Source organism: Desmodus rotundus, chromosome 9, assembly GCF_022682495.2.
Source record: "Desmodus rotundus isolate HL8 chromosome 9, HLdesRot8A.1, whole genome shotgun sequence".
NCBI classification, from domain to species: Eukaryota; Metazoa; Chordata; class Mammalia; order Chiroptera; family Phyllostomidae; genus Desmodus; species Desmodus rotundus.
The window spans coordinates 89,786,176-89,806,294 of record NC_071395.1 but is presented as its reverse complement, the minus strand read 5'-3'; the positions used below and the strand labels follow the sequence as shown (position 1 = coordinate 89,806,294).

The window sequence follows — 20,119 nt, the reverse complement described above, 5'->3', positions numbered from 1 at the left end:
TAGGGGAGCCCCAAGGGAAAAAATCCTTCAGTCCTGTTTGTCCCCAAAACAGGAAAGTGTTCCATCCAGGCCCATAGGTTTTCTTCACATTCCCATCCACCCTAGGTCCTTGGCCCTGATCAGCCCCCATTTTCCAACACCCCTGGGGCACCTCTTCCCACGGCCCAGCATCGCTCACCCAGCGTCACTGCTGTTCCCACAGAGCAGGGCATCGAGAGCACCCTCCAGGAAGTAGTAGTTCCCTTTGGGAGTCAGAGGCCACAAAGGACACATGTCACCACACAGACACACTGTGGGCACATGTACCCCCTGCACACTCGTGGACACATCTGTGTGGACCACATCAAATAGATGCTCCCTGGGTACCTCTCTCCCTCCTTTATGGGCAGCCCCAAGTCCTCAGGTCGCTGGCTGGACACACTGCAGGGAGCTCAGCTCCCAGTGGTGTCAGCTCAGTGCCTAGTGTGGTTACAGAGTACAGCAAGGGCACAGAGAGGCGGGAAGAATGTGTGTGCACGTGCATGGGGTTAGCGAGTCCCGGCACAGCACCCCCGACTGAGGGCTGAGGCTGGGGGCCAGGGCAGGCTATGCTCCAGGGCACCAGGGTGGAGAAGGGTTACCTTTTTCTAATTGGCCAGATGGCATTGAGTAGACCAGTAGCAGCTGTGTGAGAGCATGTGCCTGAGTGTGTATGTGCCTGTGAAGCGTATGTGAACAGGATGTGGGTGTGTGGGTGCCTGGTGCTGGCCCTACCAGGGAGTGTATAGGTTAAGGAATATGGAATATGGACTATTGCTTTTTATAGTGGAAGTTTCAGGATTTTCAAAGTAATTTGGCATTTGTTGTCACATTAACCCTTTGAGAAAATGTTGTCACCCCGGTTTTACCAGTGAGGATTCTGAGGATCAGGGAGATCAAGTGACTTGCCAGGAGTTTATCCAAGTGGTAAGTGATGGATTTAAGCTCAGGTCCTCCCCATGCTATTTGCCTCGCAGGGGGCTGACCTCGGGGCTGGGACTGGCCCCACTGGCCTTCCAGCCTCTGTTCTTACCTTCATCACTGATGTAAGCATCCCAGTCAAAGGTATAGTTGCTGGCCCTGCTCTCCTGGCTGTTCCAGGTGCCATTGCCATACCATGTGTCATTGCTGTACCACGTGTCATTATCATACCACATATCATTGTTGTACCACGTGGTGTTGGTGTCGTTGAAGGGTGGGGGCCAGCGCACACACTTCTGTCGCAGGTTCCCCATGAAGAGCTGCAGCCCCACCAGGGCAAAGACACTCAGGCAGAAGACGGTGAGGATCATCACATCCGACAGCTTTTTCACCGACTGGATCAGGGCCCCCACGATCGTCTTCAGACCTGAGGGGAGGGTGGGTAAGAGTATGGATGGGGGAGCAGGCAGGGCGGGGTGGTAACTCACTCCCTTCTCTCTCCCAGACTTGACCTACTGCCTGTCATCAAGACTTGACTTACTAGGGGCACCACTTCCCTGAAGCCTTCCCAAATTAGCACCACCCTACTCTGATCACATCCTTAATCAGGAGCCTCCGAAAGGCCAGAGTCTCAGCCGCTAGAAGAAGGGACTATGAAGACTTCACGAGGTCAGCGTTCCCAAAGCGTGTTTCTACGGACCACTAGCCTCCCACACAGTGCCCTTAGGAGGTGGAGGGAGCAGGGAGGAGATTCAACGTTTGGGGGAGGCTGAGCTGTGTATTTTGCTCCTGGAGGACCATTGTGCAAAGCCTCTGATCAAAGGCTCTGACAAGTCCTGCAAAAACAAACAACGTTAGTAGCATGTTTCCTGAACTTATTTGGCCACAGAACCCCTCTCCTTATAATGCCTATTAACCTGCAAGGAACAGTGGGTTTCATTTGGAGAAGCTCTAGACTGACATTGCACTCTCGTTGCATTCTGCCCCTTTGGGTGGACAAAGGCATAAATAACTCTCTGGAATTCCAGGGACCGATTCCCATCATTTATGGAATAGCCACAACTTCTTCCTTTGGGCCTAAGCATAGTGTCTCTAGCTTCAATATTAGTTTATTTCTTCTTCACAAGCGATGCTCAGCAGCTTTCTTATAAAACCCTCCTTCTTCCCCAAGCTCTGAGGATGCTGGGAGCATGGCATCGAGGAAAGGTGTTGCAGCCTTGGCTCAGTGGCCAATGGGTGGCCTTCGGTCAGCACTTCGCTTATTGGGGTGTCCTGGGGTCTCCTTCCCAAACTGCAGTATGAAGGCTTTGGTCTAAGGGAGAACTAAGGTACTTTCTATCATCAAAACTGAACAATTTTCCCTCCTCCCAGAGCCTGTTCTCCACCTCTTTTCAGATCATCTTTCTCTTGTTTAATGGACCTTCTCCAGTTTCTCGGCATGCTTTTTTGAGGGTCTGGATGATCCGGATTCTATTTCCTGCTTCTTGATGCATTACTCTGGAATCGCCTGGGCCCAGGGCTCAGGGGGTGAGCAGCGTGCTCCCTGTGGAGCTCTCGGCCGGGACCTTCCATCGCCCACCCCTTTGTCTCAGCTGGAGGGCGCTGCTCTGCCCGTCTGCGTGTTTTATTTAACACGCATGCCATGTTCCAGGCAGTGTTCTCAGTACCTTATCAGCATTAAAGCATTTAATCCTCATAACAACCCAGTGCCTCCCCCATTTTACAGATTCTGAGGCACACAGTTTAAGCCACTTGCCCAAGGTCAAAGTTAGGAAGTGGTGGACGTGAGAACTGAACACGGGCTGTCTGGCTCCAGTCCATGCTCTAACCACCTTGCTATGCTGCCTCTCAAATGCCCAGCCTCCAGCCCCGGGCTCCTTCTCCTGTCTGGCCACAGGAGCCCCTCTGCATCCAGGCTTTGGTGTGTGTTTTACACACACAGCCTGGGAGTCTTCTGGCTCCTGGAACTTGAGTATCGGGTCTGGAGCCTGGGCATGGGGGGAGGCCCGTGAACCAGGGTGTAGGGTCCCTGCACATCCCCAGTACCTGGGATGACTGTGATGGTTTTCAGGGCCCGCAGCACCCGGAAGGTTCTCAGGGCTGAGATGTTGCCCAAGTCCACAAACTCCGTCACATACCTGGTGGGGGGGGGGGGGGTGCAGGTTGGGGTGAGGGCTGTGTCAGAGCTGGGGGTTGGTGAAAGGGTAGAAATCAGGAATCTTTGTAGCTGGGGTTCCCACAGGGGGCTGGGGAGCAGGTGAATACCCTGAGTTTCCTCTCAGGGCCTGAGAGTTAGGAAAGACTGCTGGGGAGTGGGGGTAGCCCAGCTCTCCCAGTGGGTGAGGGCCCGTGGAACTGGGCTCAGGGTGCTGTGTGTGGTTGGACACGGTATGTGGAGGGGCAGCAAGAGAGCCCCCCAAGCCAGACCCTGGGGACAGTGGCTCCTGGAGTTGTGCGTACAGCTCTCTATCAGCACCCCTGACCCGAGGGCCCTGCAGTCCACCCCTCTGAGAGGGTCAGCTCGAGGCCTGGCCCTCACCCCTCCCCTTCCCTCAGCCTCAGCCTCAGGACACCCTGGGCCCCGGCTCACGCCATCACGATGACGCAGAAGTCCAGCCAGTTCCAGGGGTCCCGCAGGAATGTGAAGTTGTCGACGCAGAAGCCTCGGGCCAGCATCTTGATGAGGGATTCAAAGGTGTAGATCCCTGTGAAGGTGTACCTGGCGGGGAGAGGGCCAGTCGGGCCCAGGCGTGTCATGCCTGGGCAGGGGTATGGGTGGCGATGATGGACCTCCCAGGAGGGAGGGGTGCAGGAAGGAAATATGCCACGCTGGGGCTGAGGACATTGGTGAGAGTGACGGTGTGTGCCACCCTGGGGCTTAAGGTGTTCATGGAGACAGGGACAGCACATGTATCCCTCCCTGGGACACAATCCTCAGAGGGCAGACACCTGGGGTGGTCTGTGTGACAGGCCAGCAGGGGTGGGGGTGGGGAAGGCCGGGGGTGGGGCGGGAAGGAGACTTACTCCACGTTCTTGGACCAGGGAGGCGGCTCGCTCAAGGTCATGAACACGCAGTTGGTCAGTATGGTGATCATGATGAACATGCTGAACAGCGTTGGGGGGTCAAGGAAAGCGAGGGAGCAGGTGGGGAGGGAGGCGGACAGAGGGCCTTCTCGCCCAGAACACCCTGTTTTGCTTAGCCCTATCCCCACCCCGCTGCTCCCACCCCGCTGCTCCCACCCCTGCGCGCGCCCCACTTGGGCAGGATATGAGTGGATGAGCACCTTGATAGCGCCGCGTCTGATGATGTTGAAGGGGCTCAGGAGGTAGAGGGCGGGCGTGGCGGAGAAGCGGAAGATGGCCTTGCCCTTGTTGAGCACGATGAAGGTCTGAGGCAGGGAGAGAGCTATGAGGCCTGGGGACAGGCAGACAGATGGATGATGGACAGACAGGTAGAGGAAACCCTACCAAACCCGGACCTTCTTGTCACTGTAGTAGGGGTCCAGGTCCTCCAAGGGGATGCCGATAACCTCCGGTGGGGGATCCCCATAGATAAGGGGCAGGCTCTTGCCAGCCTCCAGGTCACTTCGTGGCTTCCGTTCAGGCTCCTCGATCTCCATCTGTTTGTTCCTCTGCTGCCTGGCCTCCTCCTCCACCATCCGCTGTTCTATGGCTACCAGGGACTCTGGGGTGAAGGGGCGCAGGCTCTGGGGGCCCAGAGGCACCACAGTGGGCAGAGACTGGCGGGCCATCCTTGCATCCTGGGCTCAGGAGCCAGGAGGACGGTGGGCAACCCAGGCAGCTGTAACGTGCAGCCCCCAAGTGCTGGGTGGCCACCCTGCCCAGGTTGGGGAGGGGGGCACACAGGCCCCGTTGGGATTGTGAAGTGTGCCTCCAAGGCCTGGACACTGCTGCTGTACAGGTACCAGACGCCCCTGAGGATCACCCCTGAGCCTTGCACCACATTCTCCCCAGCAGGAAGCTGGCTGCCCTCAAGACTGATGGCAAACCAACCAGATCCTCTTCAGCCTTGGGGACTTGGGGTCAACTGCCCAGTGCCCTCAAACGCCTCCTGGGCCCAAGCTCCGGGGACCGTGTGGCTTCAGCCTACAAGGACAGAGAGAATCACAACAGGCTATTATGCCCATGTGGCCTCTACCACAACGTGAGGCAGAAAGGAGTCAGATGTGAAACGTGCCGGTGGGCACAAAGAATGGGCTAAGATGAGGTCTGGGTGGGATCAGCCTTAAGTAAGAATGGCAGATGGATTTCACTTGGAGGGCTGGCTTGGCTTGGCTGCTATTGGCTGCCCACAGATGTGGGCAGAGACCATCAAGATTGTAGCCAGACTCCATGCAAAGTCTGGAGTCTGATGTGATTGATTAGTGATGTCTGCCAGAGGCATGAGGCAGGAGAATGTGGCACATGTTTGCCGTCCCTGGCCTGAAGAAAGGGAAAGATGTGGGGATGTAGAGCATCCTGCCCTGAGCTTTGAGGAAGTTTGATGTTGGGCTGCAAGAGGGAAGAAGGAAAGGCTGTAGGCCCCGCAGAGGGTCCCACCAGCTCCCTCCCATGGAACCTGTGGGATCTAACCCAGGGCAGGCAGGGGAGATGGAGCAGGAAGACGCAGGGTGTGTGTGTGGGGAGGGGGGGGGCGGGTGCTGCAGATGCTGACGTGGAAGAGGAGGACGCACACGAAAGGCCGTGGGCAGAAGGAGATGGGCAGTTTCAGTGGACGGGGCAGGTCTAGAGCTCCCAGGGACTGTTTGGCTGGTGGTCCCTGCATGAACTGGTGGATAAAGGGGCACCGACCAGGAGCTTTAGAAGCCTGTGGGCACTGTGTGGACTGTGTCTCCTGGGCCAGTCCCTTGGCCTCTGCTGGCCTCTGCCGGCCTCTGCCCAGCCATCCTGAACCTGTTCCCTGTGGAAGGGAGGTAGTGGGCCACTTCTCTCCCAGGCTCTGGGTGATGACCCACATCAGCAGGCAGGTACAGGGGGGACCCCAGGGCCCCCACAGACACAGCCCTCCCAGAGCCACCCAGAGCTACCCAGAGCTACCCTTGGGGTGGCAGCCTTCTCACAGTGGGCCTACATACCCTGTAGGGTCTCTCTGTGTACCACCAGCCAGGGCGGGCACTTCCTCACACTTGGTCAACAGGTGGGGAGGGCGGCCCAGGGAGCAGCCAGAGCCATTGGGCAGAGCTGGCCACTCCCCCAGTCTGGCTCCCAGCTGCTCCCTGCCATCATCACCCCGGGAGTCAGTCGGGAGTCGTGTTTCCACAGGGATGACTCTGCTCATTCCTGCTGACCCTGTCCCCCAGCTGCTCCTTGGCCCCATTGTGTGCGTGGGAGTGTGGGTGCATGAGTACACATTCACACACACACAAACACACACCCAGCCTGAAACCACCCCCCACACAGTACCCATAGTTTGTGCCCTGCCACTTAGCACACATCTTCCCGCCTCCACCGCCATCGCCTACCCCACATACATGCCCATACGGAAGACGCTGACCTGGCAGCCCGGAGGGACCCCATAGCTGCTGGGCACCCTCCCAGCTCACAGGACCCACTTGGCCACAGTCCTCTGGGAGCCCAAGTGGGACGACAGACAACCAGAGTCGGACTGACTGGCTGTGGCCCCAGTACTCGACACTACACTCACGGAGTCACCATAGGCTCCCAGTGGAGAGCTTCCCAGCTGCCCCTCTGGCCACGCCCCCTCTGCTCTGTGGGCTCCTCCTCCCTGCTCCTGGAAGATGCTGCTTCTCCAGGGCCTGGTCTGCAGCCCCGGTTCACAGCACGCACCTCCCCTCTGCATCCCGCTCTGTGTCATCTCCTTTCTGTGATCTCTACCACATCTGTTCCCGCCTCCCTGGTGGCCCCACACCTGTCGAGCCACCGTTCCCTTCCATGCGAGCCACAGCCTGCACAGCTGTTAGGCCAATGGTACTGCATACCTCCTCCCATGGTTGGCTGCTGGAGTCTGTCTCCCCCCCACACTCCCTGTGGGCTAGGTTTGGGGTCACCACTGAATCTGGTGCCTGACACATTGGCACCAGACCCACAGATGGCACCGCCAGCCTGACACCATCTTCTCCTGTCACCCAGCTGGCCCCAAACAGACTCCTCATCTTTCGCTTCAAAACTTGCACTTCACCTCGATTCCTCTCCTCCTATTCCCTCCGCTAACCCTGAAGCCACTTCACCTCTGGATGTCTTGTTATATGAGAGGGAAAGTGTCCCCCTTGGCCAGGCCAGCTGAAGGCACAGCTTTGGTTGGTGGCTGGAAGCACCCTGGGAGTAAACCTGGTCCATTCCCAGGCCCTGCTGATGCTCCCTCCTGTTGCTGCCTCATCACCCCTCATCTGCTCTGTTCAAATAACCTCCCGCCTGCCTCCCTATCTACCGCTGGGCTCCCCTCGAACCCACCATCCACATTTCAAAAATGACAAATCTGATCTTGTCACTCCCTTTGATTAATCCTTCATTGGCTTTCCACTGCTTAATTGCGTGTCCACTCTCCTCCGTGTGGCCTTCCTGAGGCCTTCTATGTTCTGATCCCTACCTTGCCACCAACACCCTCCCACTCTCTGGCTTTGTATAAATGGTTACCTCCATTTATACAAATGGCCCAAACTATTGGGTTGGCCAAAAGTTCATTTGTTTTTTTTTCACTGATGGCTCTAGTAGTGCTGAGTTGTCTTTAACTTCAGACGAAACGATTTTGTTAGATTGTATTGTGACAGCTGTCATATTGGGGTACATTAAAAAAAAATTATCAAAACTGGCAAATTTTTGTGCAGCCATTTTAATATTGAAAATGGAAGGAAATAAGCAACACTTTTGGCATATTATGCTTTATTATTTCAAAAAGGTAAAAACACAACTGAAACGCAAACAAAGATTTGTGTAGTGTGTAGAGAAGGTGCTGTGACTGATCGAATGTGTCAAAAGTGGTTTGTGCAGTTTCTTGGTATAATTGACATTTTGGCTGAATAATTCTTTGCTGTGGGGCTGCCTTAGGCATTGAAAGATATTTAGCAGCACCCTGGCCTCTACCCACTAGAAGCCAACAGTGGAAGACAGCTGACATACTCAAAATATCTAATCAATAAACTTATTGGTGAAAAGGAAAAATGTGTTTTTTATTTTACAGGATAAATAATGGACTTTTTGGCCAACCCAGTATTTCCCTTCCTACTCGTGCCTTTGCTTATGGTCTGTTTGCCTTCTGGAGTACTCCTCTTTTTTGTTTCCCTGGAGAGCTTGAATTTGTCCTTCCAGACTTAACCTACACAAAAAACACTGCTTCCAGGAAGCCCTCCCTGGGCACCCTTGGCTGAGAGGACCATTCGTTTGTGCCAGCAGTGTACCTAATGGTCAGTAAAAGTTTATCAAAAGAATGAATGAGTTACAACAATACTTCCCCTTAGCCCCTTTCTCTTTTAAGCACACCCTGAACCTAAATTGTAACTAGAAGCTGTACCTCCTCTGATATGGCCTCTTCCAGCACTCCCCTCCCCCACCTCCTACCTGTGAGCTCAGCCCAGGCATTGGCTGCTGTAATCCTTGGGCTTCTTCCAGCCTTTAGCCCTCGACCCTGAACTGTCTCCCATTCCATCAGACCCTCTGACTCTACGCCCCTCCTCACCCGCCCTTATTTCAAGAGTCATTATCATAATTCCACCGTAGAAAATACCCTCGAATCTGGCTGCCTCTCCTTCCATCCCACTCGCCTGGGGACACCCCAGCCAGCCAGTCCCAGCACTGCTGTCCTGAGTCAGCCCCTGGGCGGCTGGATGTCTCTCGAGCAAAGGAAGGACCTGGCTGGCTTCGCACTGACTTCACACCTACAAACTCCAGGTTTGCCCCCCATCATGCCCTGTAAGTGCCGGTTTCTCTGGTAGCCTCACTTTTCCACTTTTTGGGAAAAACTACTTCATGCCTTGCATTCTTTCCTTAAACCTCCCGCACTCCACCCCACGGCGCTCCCAGCTGGTGACTTTGCCTCCAGGCTTCACTGAGAGCCCAGGGGCCATCACGCACTGCCAAGGGGACACAGCCCTCTTCACCGCCCCGCCCCCTCTTCCTCCATCCAAAGGCCAGGCTTCCCCTTGGGCTCAGGCCCCCACCCATAGTCCTTTCCCGAGGACCTTATTCTCCAGCTGTCTTCTTTCTACCACCATCAGCCTCTCCCCTCTTCAAAATAACGGCGGCCGTGACAGAAACCACCCTCCTGGCCTCACACCTCCCTTCATCTATTGCCCTATTTTTCTGTTCCTCTTCACAAACCAACTTCTTGGAAAGTATCTGCACCAGCTGTCTTTACTTCCTTACCTTTCGTTCGCTCCCCAAGCCATTCCAACCTGGCTTCCATTCCCCCAACTCAACTGAAACAAGTCACTAGCACCCTCCCTGTTGCCAAGTCTGCTGAACACGTTTCTGTCTTCACCTCCCTCAGCCTCTCAGAAGCATTCAACCCAGTTGGCTGCAGCCCCCTCTGGAATGCTCCGTTCTCTCAGCCTCCAGGACAGCACACCCATGGCTCCCTCCCGCCTCTCTGGCTGTTGCTTCTCAACTGACTGCTTTGCTCTTCCTAAAGTTTCTCAAGACCTAGTCTGGGTCTGGAAGGTATCATGCCTATGGCTGTGAATAGTGTTACAGGAATATGATGAACTTCTCCTTTGAACCCTGGCTACTAGACCCTTCCATCTGTGGAGCTAACAGGCATCCCAACCTACAGTGTCTGGAGCGACACATTTTTGTTCCTCCCACAGTCTGTTCCACCCACAGTCTTCCTCAACCCAGGAAATGGCACCACTACCCATCTGGTTGCTCAAGTCAAAAACTGGGGTGTCTCTCTGAATTCTCTTTTTTTCTTCGCCTTCTACATCCAATCTGTCCAAAGTTCTGTCACTACCATCTCAAAAAATATCCCTGACCTCACTTTTTCTCCTGCTCTATATCACAGTAATTTCTTGCATTAACCTGTTTCCTGCTAACTGCTTTTGTCCTGCCCCCTCCAAACCAGTCCCATTAAGCAGCCAATGATCTTCTCTTTAAATTTGTTTTTATTTATTGATTTCAGAGAGAGGTAAAGGGAGAGAGAGAGAGGAAAAAAGAACACATCAATTTGTTGTTCTACTTAATCATGCATTCATTGGTTGATTCTTGCATGTGCCCTGACTGAGGATCGAACCTCCAACTTTGGGGTATCAAGACAACACTCTAACCAACTGAGCTACCCGGCCAGGGCCCGATGATCTTTTAAAAATAAGAAACAAATCATGTTTCTCCTGCTTAAATTTCTCCAGTAACTTCCTGTTATACTTAGAATAAAACCTAAATGTATGATGATCCAGCCCCTGCATACCTCTTCACCTTGTCTCCTGATCTCTCCTCCCTGCTCACTCTGCCCCAGGCCCCTGACCTTTCCAGCTCCTTGACCACTGGGAACATACGTGCCTTTGAGCCTTTTCTCTCCCCGGAGTGCTCATGCCCTCCCTCTTCACATTACTGTCCCTTCTCACCCTTGGTCTACACTCATATGTCTCTTCTCCAAGAAGTTTTCTCCTCCTCTAGTATCTAGCATAGTCCCCTATATGTTCCTTGGCATAAAAAAAAAAAAGTCTCCTATAATTGGTAATCACTTGTTTATTTGACTGATTTATTTGTCTGTCTCTTCCACTAGACTGAAATGCTAAGAGGGCAGGAACCGCGTGTCTAAGTCACCATGGCCGGTCCCAGCACTGTGCACACAGTAGGCACTCAGTATGTGTTTGCTGAAAGAATGAGTGGATGAGGTCTTGGATATAGACCATTCCAGGGATAAAATGGATTCTGATATACTCCATCCACCCATCTCTCCATCCATCCTGTTCAAAAGCCAGAAGCTGAGCTAGCCCCGAGTAGGACACAAAGACATCCCAGCTGGGCATCCTGCCTTCTGAGAGCTGACAGCTGGGGAGAAGGCAGACACGGGCACGCATAACTATGATGTGAGGAGAACATGAAGCCCACTCTGAAGCGTGTACTATGTGAGTTCAAGTATACTATGGTGTTCATGGTCACTTCCAGGTTGGGGAAGGAAAGATGTGACTTCATTTCAGCCTCAAAGATGAGTGGGTTATGAATACAGGGAAATGGAAGGGAAGGGCACTCCAGGGAAAGGGAACAGTAAGAGCAAAGACAGAGGCGGGATATAGGGAAGTACACTGTGTCAGCCCTTGTGTAGGAATTTGGGGGAGGTAGGTTGGAAAGCTGGACCAGCACCTGGAATGACAGGCCTGGGAGTCTGTACTTCACCCTGCACCCTTGGAGAGCCCCTGGAAGAGGTGGACCAGCCTGCATGTGCCTTCTGCCCACCCTTGCAATGTTTTTAGCATAGATGGGACAAGCTGTGTTGGACACTAGTGGAGGAATGGAGGGACACCTGGGCCTTATGCACACTAACTTCCTGGCAGGGTCAACATGATGATGCCCCACATCATGGACTGGGTGTCACGCTGGCAGATCTCCATGTGGCTCCTCCAGCCACAGCCTGGAGTAAAAGGAGCCAACAGCATAGTTCGAACCCTCCTTTTACAGCCAAATGTTAGACTCCAACCTTGGCCCCGAGCCTCAGATGTGGCAACTAAAGGCTTCCGGGGGGCTCCAGGCAACGTATTCCTACTGAATTTAAGAATGTTGGAGTTGCAAGGACCCAAGAGATCCACAAGTCCAACTCCCTCATTTTAAAGATGGGGAAACTGAGGCCCAGAGAGGCACTAACTCTCCTTAGATCACGCATTTATTCATTCAGCAAACATTTCCTGAGCATCTGCCCTGTGCCAGACTCCATTCTAGGAGCCAGGGATATAGCAGTGGCAAAGTCCCTGTCCTCACTGAGCGTGCATTCCAGAGGGAGGAGGCAGATAACAAATAGGAAAGCAAATAAGATAATTTTAGAGAGTGATAAATGAGAGGCCCAGCCAAAATTAAAACCCAGCTCCCTGGGTGCCAGGGCCAGAGCCCATTTAGTAAGTGAGAAGCCCCACTGGAAACTTTGTCAAAATGGAAATTTGGGTAGAAGTGGTGGGTAAAGTCAGGCCATCTTGGGGGCCTGGAGGTGGTAAGCAGACAGGGACAGGTTGGGGAGGAAGGGCTGGGAGTGGGGGAGCCAGGCAGAGCCAGCTGTCCTCAAGCAGGGAGCTGAGGGTGAGGACGCTGGAGGGTGAGGCAGCTCTTCTCTGGAGCTGGTCCAGCCCAGCATTGTCTCTTTCTCTGTGGGGCTGCCAGACTGGAACACACGACTCCAGACATAGGCCGACCACAGACAGAGGCCTTCTCTCCCAGGCCTGGGCACCCTTTGTATTCATTCATCCCGTTATGGCATTTGCTTCTTCAGCAACCCACTCACGAGGTGGAGTTTGCAATCAGCCCTGGAATTTTGCCCCATGAACTGTGGTCAAATTAGATCTTCCCCATCCTGTGATTGTACCATTGATTTTTCTCTTTTAAATCCAGGTGGACCTCAAAAAATATTTGCAAATAGAATCTAAGAGTGTATAAAAAGAATACACTGCAACCAAGTGGGATTTATCCCAAGTATGAAAAACAGGTTGAATGTTAGAACATGAATTGATGTAATCCATCACCTCAATAGGCTAAAGAAGAAAAAACACATGATTATATTAATAGATGCAGGGGAAAAAAGCACTTGAAAAAATCCAGCATGCATTCATGATAAAAACCCTCAGCAAACCAGGAATAGAGGGAAACTTCCTTAACCTGATAAACAACATTTACAAAAAATCTACAGCTAACATAGTACTTAATGGTGAGAAACTAGAAACTTTGCCACTAAAGTCAGGAACAAGGCAAAGATGTCACCTCTCACCACTCCTTTTCAAAATCATACTGGAAGTCCTAGCTGATGCAATAAGACAAGAAAAGCAAATAAAAGGTATACTGATTGGGAAGGAAGAAGTAAAACTGTCTTTGTTTGCAGGTGACATGATTGCCTATGTAAAAAATCTGAAAAAATCAACAGAAAACTCCTGGAACTAATAATGATTATAGTAATGTTGCAGAGTGCAAGGCTAATATAAACCTGGGGCAGGATTTTACATCTACCTCTACTGAAGTTCCCTTTGTCCGCTGTGCTTCTTCACCTGCAATCTTTTGTGCAGGCCTGTTAGATCTTGATTTTTCCCTCTCAGTTCAAGGTCGTCCCTCGCGGTTGGGTGTCTGTGACCTTGATTATCCCAAATTATTGGCTAAACAAGACTCAGGACAGACACCACCACTCCTCTCCTTCCTGCAGACATATGCTTCTAGAATATTCTCTCCTAGAACACATATGCTTTCAAGGAGGGGCCTTCAAGCATCCAGAAACCCACCTAGCTGCACTGCATCAGCCTGAAATCCCCCAAGAGGCCTCAGCCATGCCCCACTCCAGCCTAGGATGTAAAAGCTGCTGTGAGAAACTCTCCTGAAGGTGGAAAATGGATGTGACCTGCCCCTCCACGCTGTCCTCTAGGGCTTAGCCCTGAGGATGCAAAGGTAGCTTGTTGCCTTGCTCAGGCCCCAGTTCCCACCCTTCCTGCCAACCAAGCATGCTCCTCATCTTCAGGAAAGCTTCTGGTCACCCACCAGAGTCTGGCTGTTTGGTTTCTCTGCAGATTGGGAGCAAAATTTCCCAGAGCTGTATGTGGACAGTAAGACCCCTCCAGCTTCACCTGCAGTGGGGCCTCAGACTCAGAACTTTCTGGGAGATTGAAACAGGTCCAGACTCTTTCTGTCCTGGCCAAAGACAGCATCCGGCATCCGGGTGGCCTACTTCCCAAATTCCCACATTCCTGCTATGGCCTCACTCCAAGAATACAAAATGGATCCCATGTCCCCCTAGTTGTAAACCTCAAGTCACAGCGTTTTCTCAGCAAGGGCAGGAGTAAGCAAGGGGTGGGGATGGGGAAGTAGCTGTGTTGTTTCCCTGTCAGCATTTAGGGCCTTGGCCTTCACAGGCCAAGGGCCTGGAGGAAGTCGCTTGGGTGGCCGCCCTCCTGGTCTAACACTCTCTGCAGAGGAAGTTGGCTCCAAGAGGCCTTGGAGTGTGGCCCAAAGCCTGGAGTGTAGCACAGAAACCTCCGGACTCCCAGGAGCCCTGAGAATTCTGGGAACAATCAGGGTCACATGAGGTGCCCCTGGTGAGGGGTGGGCTGATGCTGATTGCGTTTTGTATGTGACCCTCACTGGGCCAAAACAAGTCCCCTTTTTTAGGCACCTGATTCCAGCCTGATGATTTGTCCTCCGTAAGGGGTAAGAATGACAGTGGTGGCAACATTTATTTTGTACCCACTGTATGCCAAGGTTGGCTTGCTATTCGGGGTATATTGGCAGCCCCTTCCCCCACTATCAGCCCTCTGCTCTGCCAGCTCCCAAAGACTCTTTAAGAACATTGGTTAGTTTTTCTCCAACGTGCTTCCTTCCTCCTCCCAAACCTCACCCTTCCCCTCAATCCAGAGTGCTTCTGGTTGGCGAGGGGCTTGATGAAATAAAAACCCACAAATGGTCCGTGTTTGAGTTTTGTGAGCTATGACCACTTCCGGCTAACCCCTCTCAGCTCATCTGTGGGGCCTGGAAGTCTTTTCTCCCCAGAAGCAAAGGCCCAAGAGTGAGCTTCTCCTTCCAAGACTGAGCCTTAAATCAGAAGACTTTATCTCATCTCAAAATACAGAATTTCAAGCCTCACTCAGCTTGGGAAAGAGTCTACTTGAGGTTGAGGGGTTGGTCCCTCCAGTTCCCAAACCTCAGCACTACCGTGCTAACATGCACAGGCCCATGAACTGGAGGCCTAAGAAATATTTCTTGATGAACAGCAGTCATGGGTATGTTCATTTGGTGCTTACTGTGTGCCAGGCACTGTTCCAAGTGCTTCGGATTCATCATCCCAGCTAACAAGTGGCACAGGAAGGATTCAAATGCAGCTCTTTGATGCCAAACCCACATGCCTGCTACTGCAAACACTGCCTCCCTCTAGCCCTTTGGAGAACTGGGCTGAGCACGGCTGCCCTCCCCCAGTGCAGGGCACACCCAGGTTGAGGTCCCATCCACGGTGCCCCCCTAGGGTGGTCTGATCCTCCCCTGTCTGTTCCTTGCAAAGGACAGACTAGAGCCCTTGGGCCAAGGCCCCGAAAGGCATGGGTTGGGGTGGGGGTCTGGCAGGCCCTGGCAGGACCAGGCTCAGGCCCCGGGGAACCTCATGTTGGGAGCTGTGGGTGGTGAGGCCTACAGGTCAACACTTTGATAAAAGGTCTTCCTCAAGGTTTGGTTTTTATTTGCACTAATCAACCCCCATATACTCCCAACTCCCTCTGCAGCCCACTTGTGCACACATACACACACACACTCCTTGCTTCTGTGAGTCATTTTCCAGCTGCTCCAAAGGGTAGGAGGCTGGTTGGTTTAGGCCTGGGGCTTCCTAGCCTCTGTTGGTTCAGTGCTTTCTAAGGAGCTGCCAAGCATGATGACCCAGGCTCCCAGGATGCCCCCTCAAACCTGTGCGTGCACACTCTCTCCTACACGCACATCTAGGGCCACAGCACGGCCCTTAGGTAGATCATGCCTTGCACGCAGGGTGGCGTCCCTCCACCCCGGCCCCCCACACCTGCTCCTACCTGTGTTACCCCCCAGATGCCAGCCTCTGCTCTCTTCTCTCTCTGCCCCGCACTCTTGCCCCTCCCACACCACAGCTGACAGGACCTTTTCCTGCCTTGAGTCCACCAAGAGGCCAAGAAGAGGACTCTGCAGAACTGATCCTGAGCCTGGGGAATCCCAGGGCTGGCCTGTCTCCCTAGTTCCTCCATCAACCCTTAACCACCTGCGTAGGGTGGGCTTTGAGCTCAGGCCCCAGGCCCTAGCCAAGCCCTAAGGGTTGGGGTCATGGGCACCAGCACCAGGAGGAGCGACCCTCTAGCTGCCTGAGGAACCAGGCCTATGACCTCCACCCAGCCACACGCTGGCTGCCACTCGCTCAGAGAACTTTACTCAAGCCCAGAAACTGCTCCAGGGATGTTTTCTCACCAGCTGCCCTGGTAAAAGATCCTTCTCCAAAAATTAGGCCGACAGAGAACTTACAAGCCTCAAAAAAATCGAGGGCCACTGGCAGGCCTTACTAAAACAAGAGCCCGAGGGACTGTACCACGCTGTCTGGGCTTCGTGACGCTCGGCGATGACAGCAAACCTTGCCCCCGGGCCCGGGCCTGGGGGAGAAGCTCTGCAGCCCTTCCATGAAAGGACCTCCCTCACCTGAAAAATACACCCTCCCAGCTCAGCAGGGATACGGTCGCCCTGCTTCCTGCCAGGCAGCCCCGTATTTTTGCAGCTCCTTCCCCATCGGTCACCCCACAACCGGGAGGCATGCGTTGCAATCGCAGCCTGGTGAGGGCCGAGACAGGTAAACTACAGGTTAACACTGCCGTGGGGAGGGCCACTCACTGTGCCCTGTTCTGGGCACCTCAGGAGTCCTGAGCTCACTTAATTCTCACCCATTGTTATCACTCCATTTCACAGATGAGGAAACTGAGGTGCAGAGCAGGTAAGTAAACGCCCCCAGGGGTTATTCACATAGTAAACTAGGGCTGGAAGCCCAACTCGCCACTCTCATGAGAAGAGGTCTTGGCTCCTAACCACCATGCTTTATCACCCGCAGGCCCTTCCAGGTCCTGTCTGGTGGGGGCTCACAAACCAGTTAGAAACAGAGTGGGGCCAGCGACTTCTGCACTTTCTGTCTCAGCTAGGGGTCCTGCGAGGAGAGGGGCAGCCTGCCCTGCCATTGGCAGAGCCCTGGGTTCCTGAAGCCCCTCCTGCTCCTCTTGCTGGCCCATCCCCCCAGTCCCCACACCCCCCTCCACCCAAGGGCTGTTGACTGAAAACCGCAGGGAATAAAAATAGCTGTTGCTGATGAGGCAGACTGGGGGCCAGAGCACATGAAAGGCCTGGGGCAGCGGCAATGGAGGTGGATCCCCAGCCCTGTAAGCACCTTCTAATGGAGCCCTGGCCTGTCCCCGCCTCTGCAAAGCTGGGGACACACAACCCTAGGATTATGCATGAGAACCTGCTGCCCACCCCCCACCCCCGGGGTCTCAGTGACGAGCTCTGCCCCCACCCAGCTTGTACAAGGGTGAGCTCCTCCCTGGGGAGCAGTGGCCTTGGCCACTGTGGACAGAGCCCTGCCACTCACTAGCGTGAGCCTCAGGTAAGTGACAGGACCCTCTGGCCTGAGCCCTCCTGGTAGGAGGAGTCAAGAGGCCTAAGGTTTGTATGACCTGTGCTGTGGGTGTTGACACCACCCTCCCCTGGCCCCTCCTGTCTCCCTACCTCCTCTCTGAGGCCCCCAGTCTCAGGTTTTTAATTTTTCTTCGATGCATCCCTCTCCTGTCACCTGGAGAGATTCTTTCCACTCCTCTCTGTAAAGCCCAATCCCGTCTCTCCTCTCTGACCACACCTGCCCCCCGAAGCCTCTACCCCTCTCTGTGATTACCTACACTTTTCTCTGTTCTGGTGGCCAGAGTTGCCCCCAAAGGCAGGGACCTTGTCAGGACCACCTCCAACTCTGGCCAAGAGCTCCGCCTTCAGCATCTGGCTCAGGGCTTCCCCTTGGCCTGGGCCTGGGGTCAGGGTACAGAAACCCTGGCAACGACAGATGAGGGGCAGCCATGGCACTCAGGCCAGCCTAGAGCTGGGAGAGTCCTGACCCCCTACCCCATGCAGGTTCCCAACCAGAAATGACAAGCAGGGTCGGGCTGGGATAGGGCCACCTAGGAAGGACCCTTAATTAGCTTCTTCAAACCCTGCTGAAGTTCCAGACAATCTCTTGAGAGATGCCTGGGATGAAGATGTGGGTGAAGCCTTGGGTCACGTCTAGGCCCCTGTGTTGTCACCCACCGGTGTTGTGGCTTCTAATACCAGTGCAATGGCCACAACTGTCCACACCAGTGCCACACAGAGTGTGGCCAGGGGAATCGGGAGGGTCCTGGGAGAACCAGCCCCTTCTGCCTCCAACCCCAGCGCTGCACTCCCAGGCCCTCCTTAGTTTAGTCCAGGGCCTCAGGGAACAGTCACAGCCTTGGTCACAGATGAGAGGAAACAATGCCCACCCCTGGCTCCACCCACCTCTCTGTGGGCCCCTTCTCTCCAGTCTAGACAGACCTGGCCCGGAAGCTTGTCTGTAGCTCTTCTCCCAGGCTGGTTCCTTCTTAGGGGTTGAATTAAATGGCCTTCAAGGCTCCTTTGGGCTCTAACCTTCCCAGGCCCTGGGGTGATTTATTTCTGTGTAAGTCCCTGCTGCAGGTGGGATGCATGGGAGGGGGACATGTCCAGTCCCCACCTAGAGGGCCACCTCCCCATAGTGGGGCTCTGTGAGCCCTCACTTTGACCTGGCCCCCTGCCCTGACCCCATGCCCCCAGCAGGGGCGGAAGGGCAGCAGACACAGTATTTAACCCAGTGGACTGGGAAGGGGCGCAGGCATTCTTGGAAAGCCCCAGGCAGCCTCCACCTGACCCTCAGGGCCCTGGAGACAGGACTGCCCAATCTTTTGAACAAATGCCCCCCATCTGGTAAGCAACAGCCCCCACACACCACAGCCCCTCAGCTCCACAGGCCTTGGATGGCCATCCCACCATCCCCCAGCTCTGCTCAGACCAGCCCTCCTTCTCCGAGCTAGCCATTGCCCACCCTCCCAGTGTCCTGGACACCCAGCTCTGCCAGCAGAGAGGAGAGAGGGGGCCACACTCCGCCCTCGCACAGCACCCCTACCCTGGGCTCCTGCCCCCACCTTGGCCCTGAGTCTCTTCCTGAGTCCCCCAGAGTCCCCTCGGGCCGGCCCCATCTTTTTCCCCTCTCCACCACCTTTCTGGCCCCTCCTTTGGCCCCCACCCCTTCCCGGCTTTGACTTCTCCAGGAAAGGAGCCCAACTGTGCCCCGAGCGGGTGGAGAGGCAGGGTGGCGGGCTGAGCCTGGCGGGCGGCGCAGCCTGAGAAGTGTCCTCTGCTGGCATCTCACAGATTCCTGTTTCGGCAGAGCAAAGGAGCCGCCCGCCACCCCCCACCAGCCTCCTCCGCTCTCCTCCCCCCACACCCCTGCCTTCACGCGGCAAACAGGCTGAGCGCAGACATTACTTTGGCTCCTCCACTCTCATCTCCTGAAGAAACCCAGCCTCTGTCCCTTGGGTCACCCCACGCCCGTCCAGAGCCAAGCCTTAGCCACCGGGCCATCTGTGACCGGGTGAGGACCCTTGCTGAGAGCAGGACAGCCAACCAGGCCGGGGCACAGAGAGCAGATGACAGGGTAGAGAGAGACAAGTTTGGGGGCCAAGGGTCAAGGCACCAGGAGCTTCGTTCATTCGGCAGGGGCAGCCGAAGAGCGGGGCCCGGTGTGGGCAGGACAGCGGTGCCCAGAACAAAGTGGTGACTTCCTTGGAGCCAGGCTGGGCTTGGGGCCAGGGTGCCCTGCCCCTCGGGGTGGCCTGCCCTTGGGGTGCCCGGCCCAGGAGGGGTGCAGAGGGGCGCAGTACTCACTGTTGGATGGGAGCAGAGTGCTTGCTGTCATGCCCACCTCGGGCTGAGGCTTGACTCTAGGGGACTTGGCCAGGGGGGCCGGGCCGGCGGGGACAGCTGCTACCGCTGATGTCACAGGGTCATGAGTGAAACCTGAGGACTGGGCCAGTCTTCAGGTGGGAGCCTCAGCCGAACTTCCCTCCTCGGGTGTGCTCTGGGCTCAGCCGGGGCCTGCCCAGGCTGGGGGCCCACTGACAGCGGGGCAACAGCACAACTCACTCGCCCACCCCCACGAACACACGCACACTCACTGGGGCACACGTAGGAGCCCATACACGCCTGCTCTCCTTCCTGTGACAAATGTACAGAAGCTTGTCCTCGTATGTGAGCCACCTTTCATGCTCATGTCCGGAAACATTTATGGCGCACACACACTCTCTGACATACTTGTGCACACTCCCCGAGTGCTCACACACTCACACATGCTCAGCCATACATGTAAATCATTCGTACATTCACACAGTTGCCTGTGCTGCATGTTACACCCACTCACGTGCCCTGATCACACCTACAGATACACTTCACACTCACGTCCAGCTTGTGCATGTATGTGTTACTATATTACGTGACCCTGTGCACT

The 20,119-nt window shown here is 54.7% G+C and overlaps 1 protein-coding gene across 1 annotated transcript in view; it reads right to left on the bottom strand.

Moving 5' to 3' along the window:
* SCN4A (sodium voltage-gated channel alpha subunit 4) overlaps positions 1-19,549 on the bottom strand; it is a 43,545-nt gene extending 23,996 nt beyond the window's left edge. The window contains exons 1-8 of the mRNA XM_053911858.1: positions 19,501-19,549; positions 4,419-5,046; positions 4,211-4,328; positions 3,964-4,054; positions 3,530-3,658; positions 2,986-3,077; positions 1,052-1,366; positions 179-242 (exon numbers count right to left, since the gene is read on the bottom strand). Of these exons, the coding sequence (XP_053767833.1) occupies positions 179-242; positions 1,052-1,366; positions 2,986-3,077; positions 3,530-3,658; positions 3,964-4,054; positions 4,211-4,328; positions 4,419-4,691 (1,082 nt within the window). The 5' untranslated portion in view covers positions 4,692-5,046; positions 19,501-19,549. The remainder of the gene's footprint in view (positions 1-178; positions 243-1,051; positions 1,367-2,985; positions 3,078-3,529; positions 3,659-3,963; positions 4,055-4,210; positions 4,329-4,418; positions 5,047-19,500) is intronic.
* Positions 19,550-20,119: the final 570 nt, after the last annotated feature.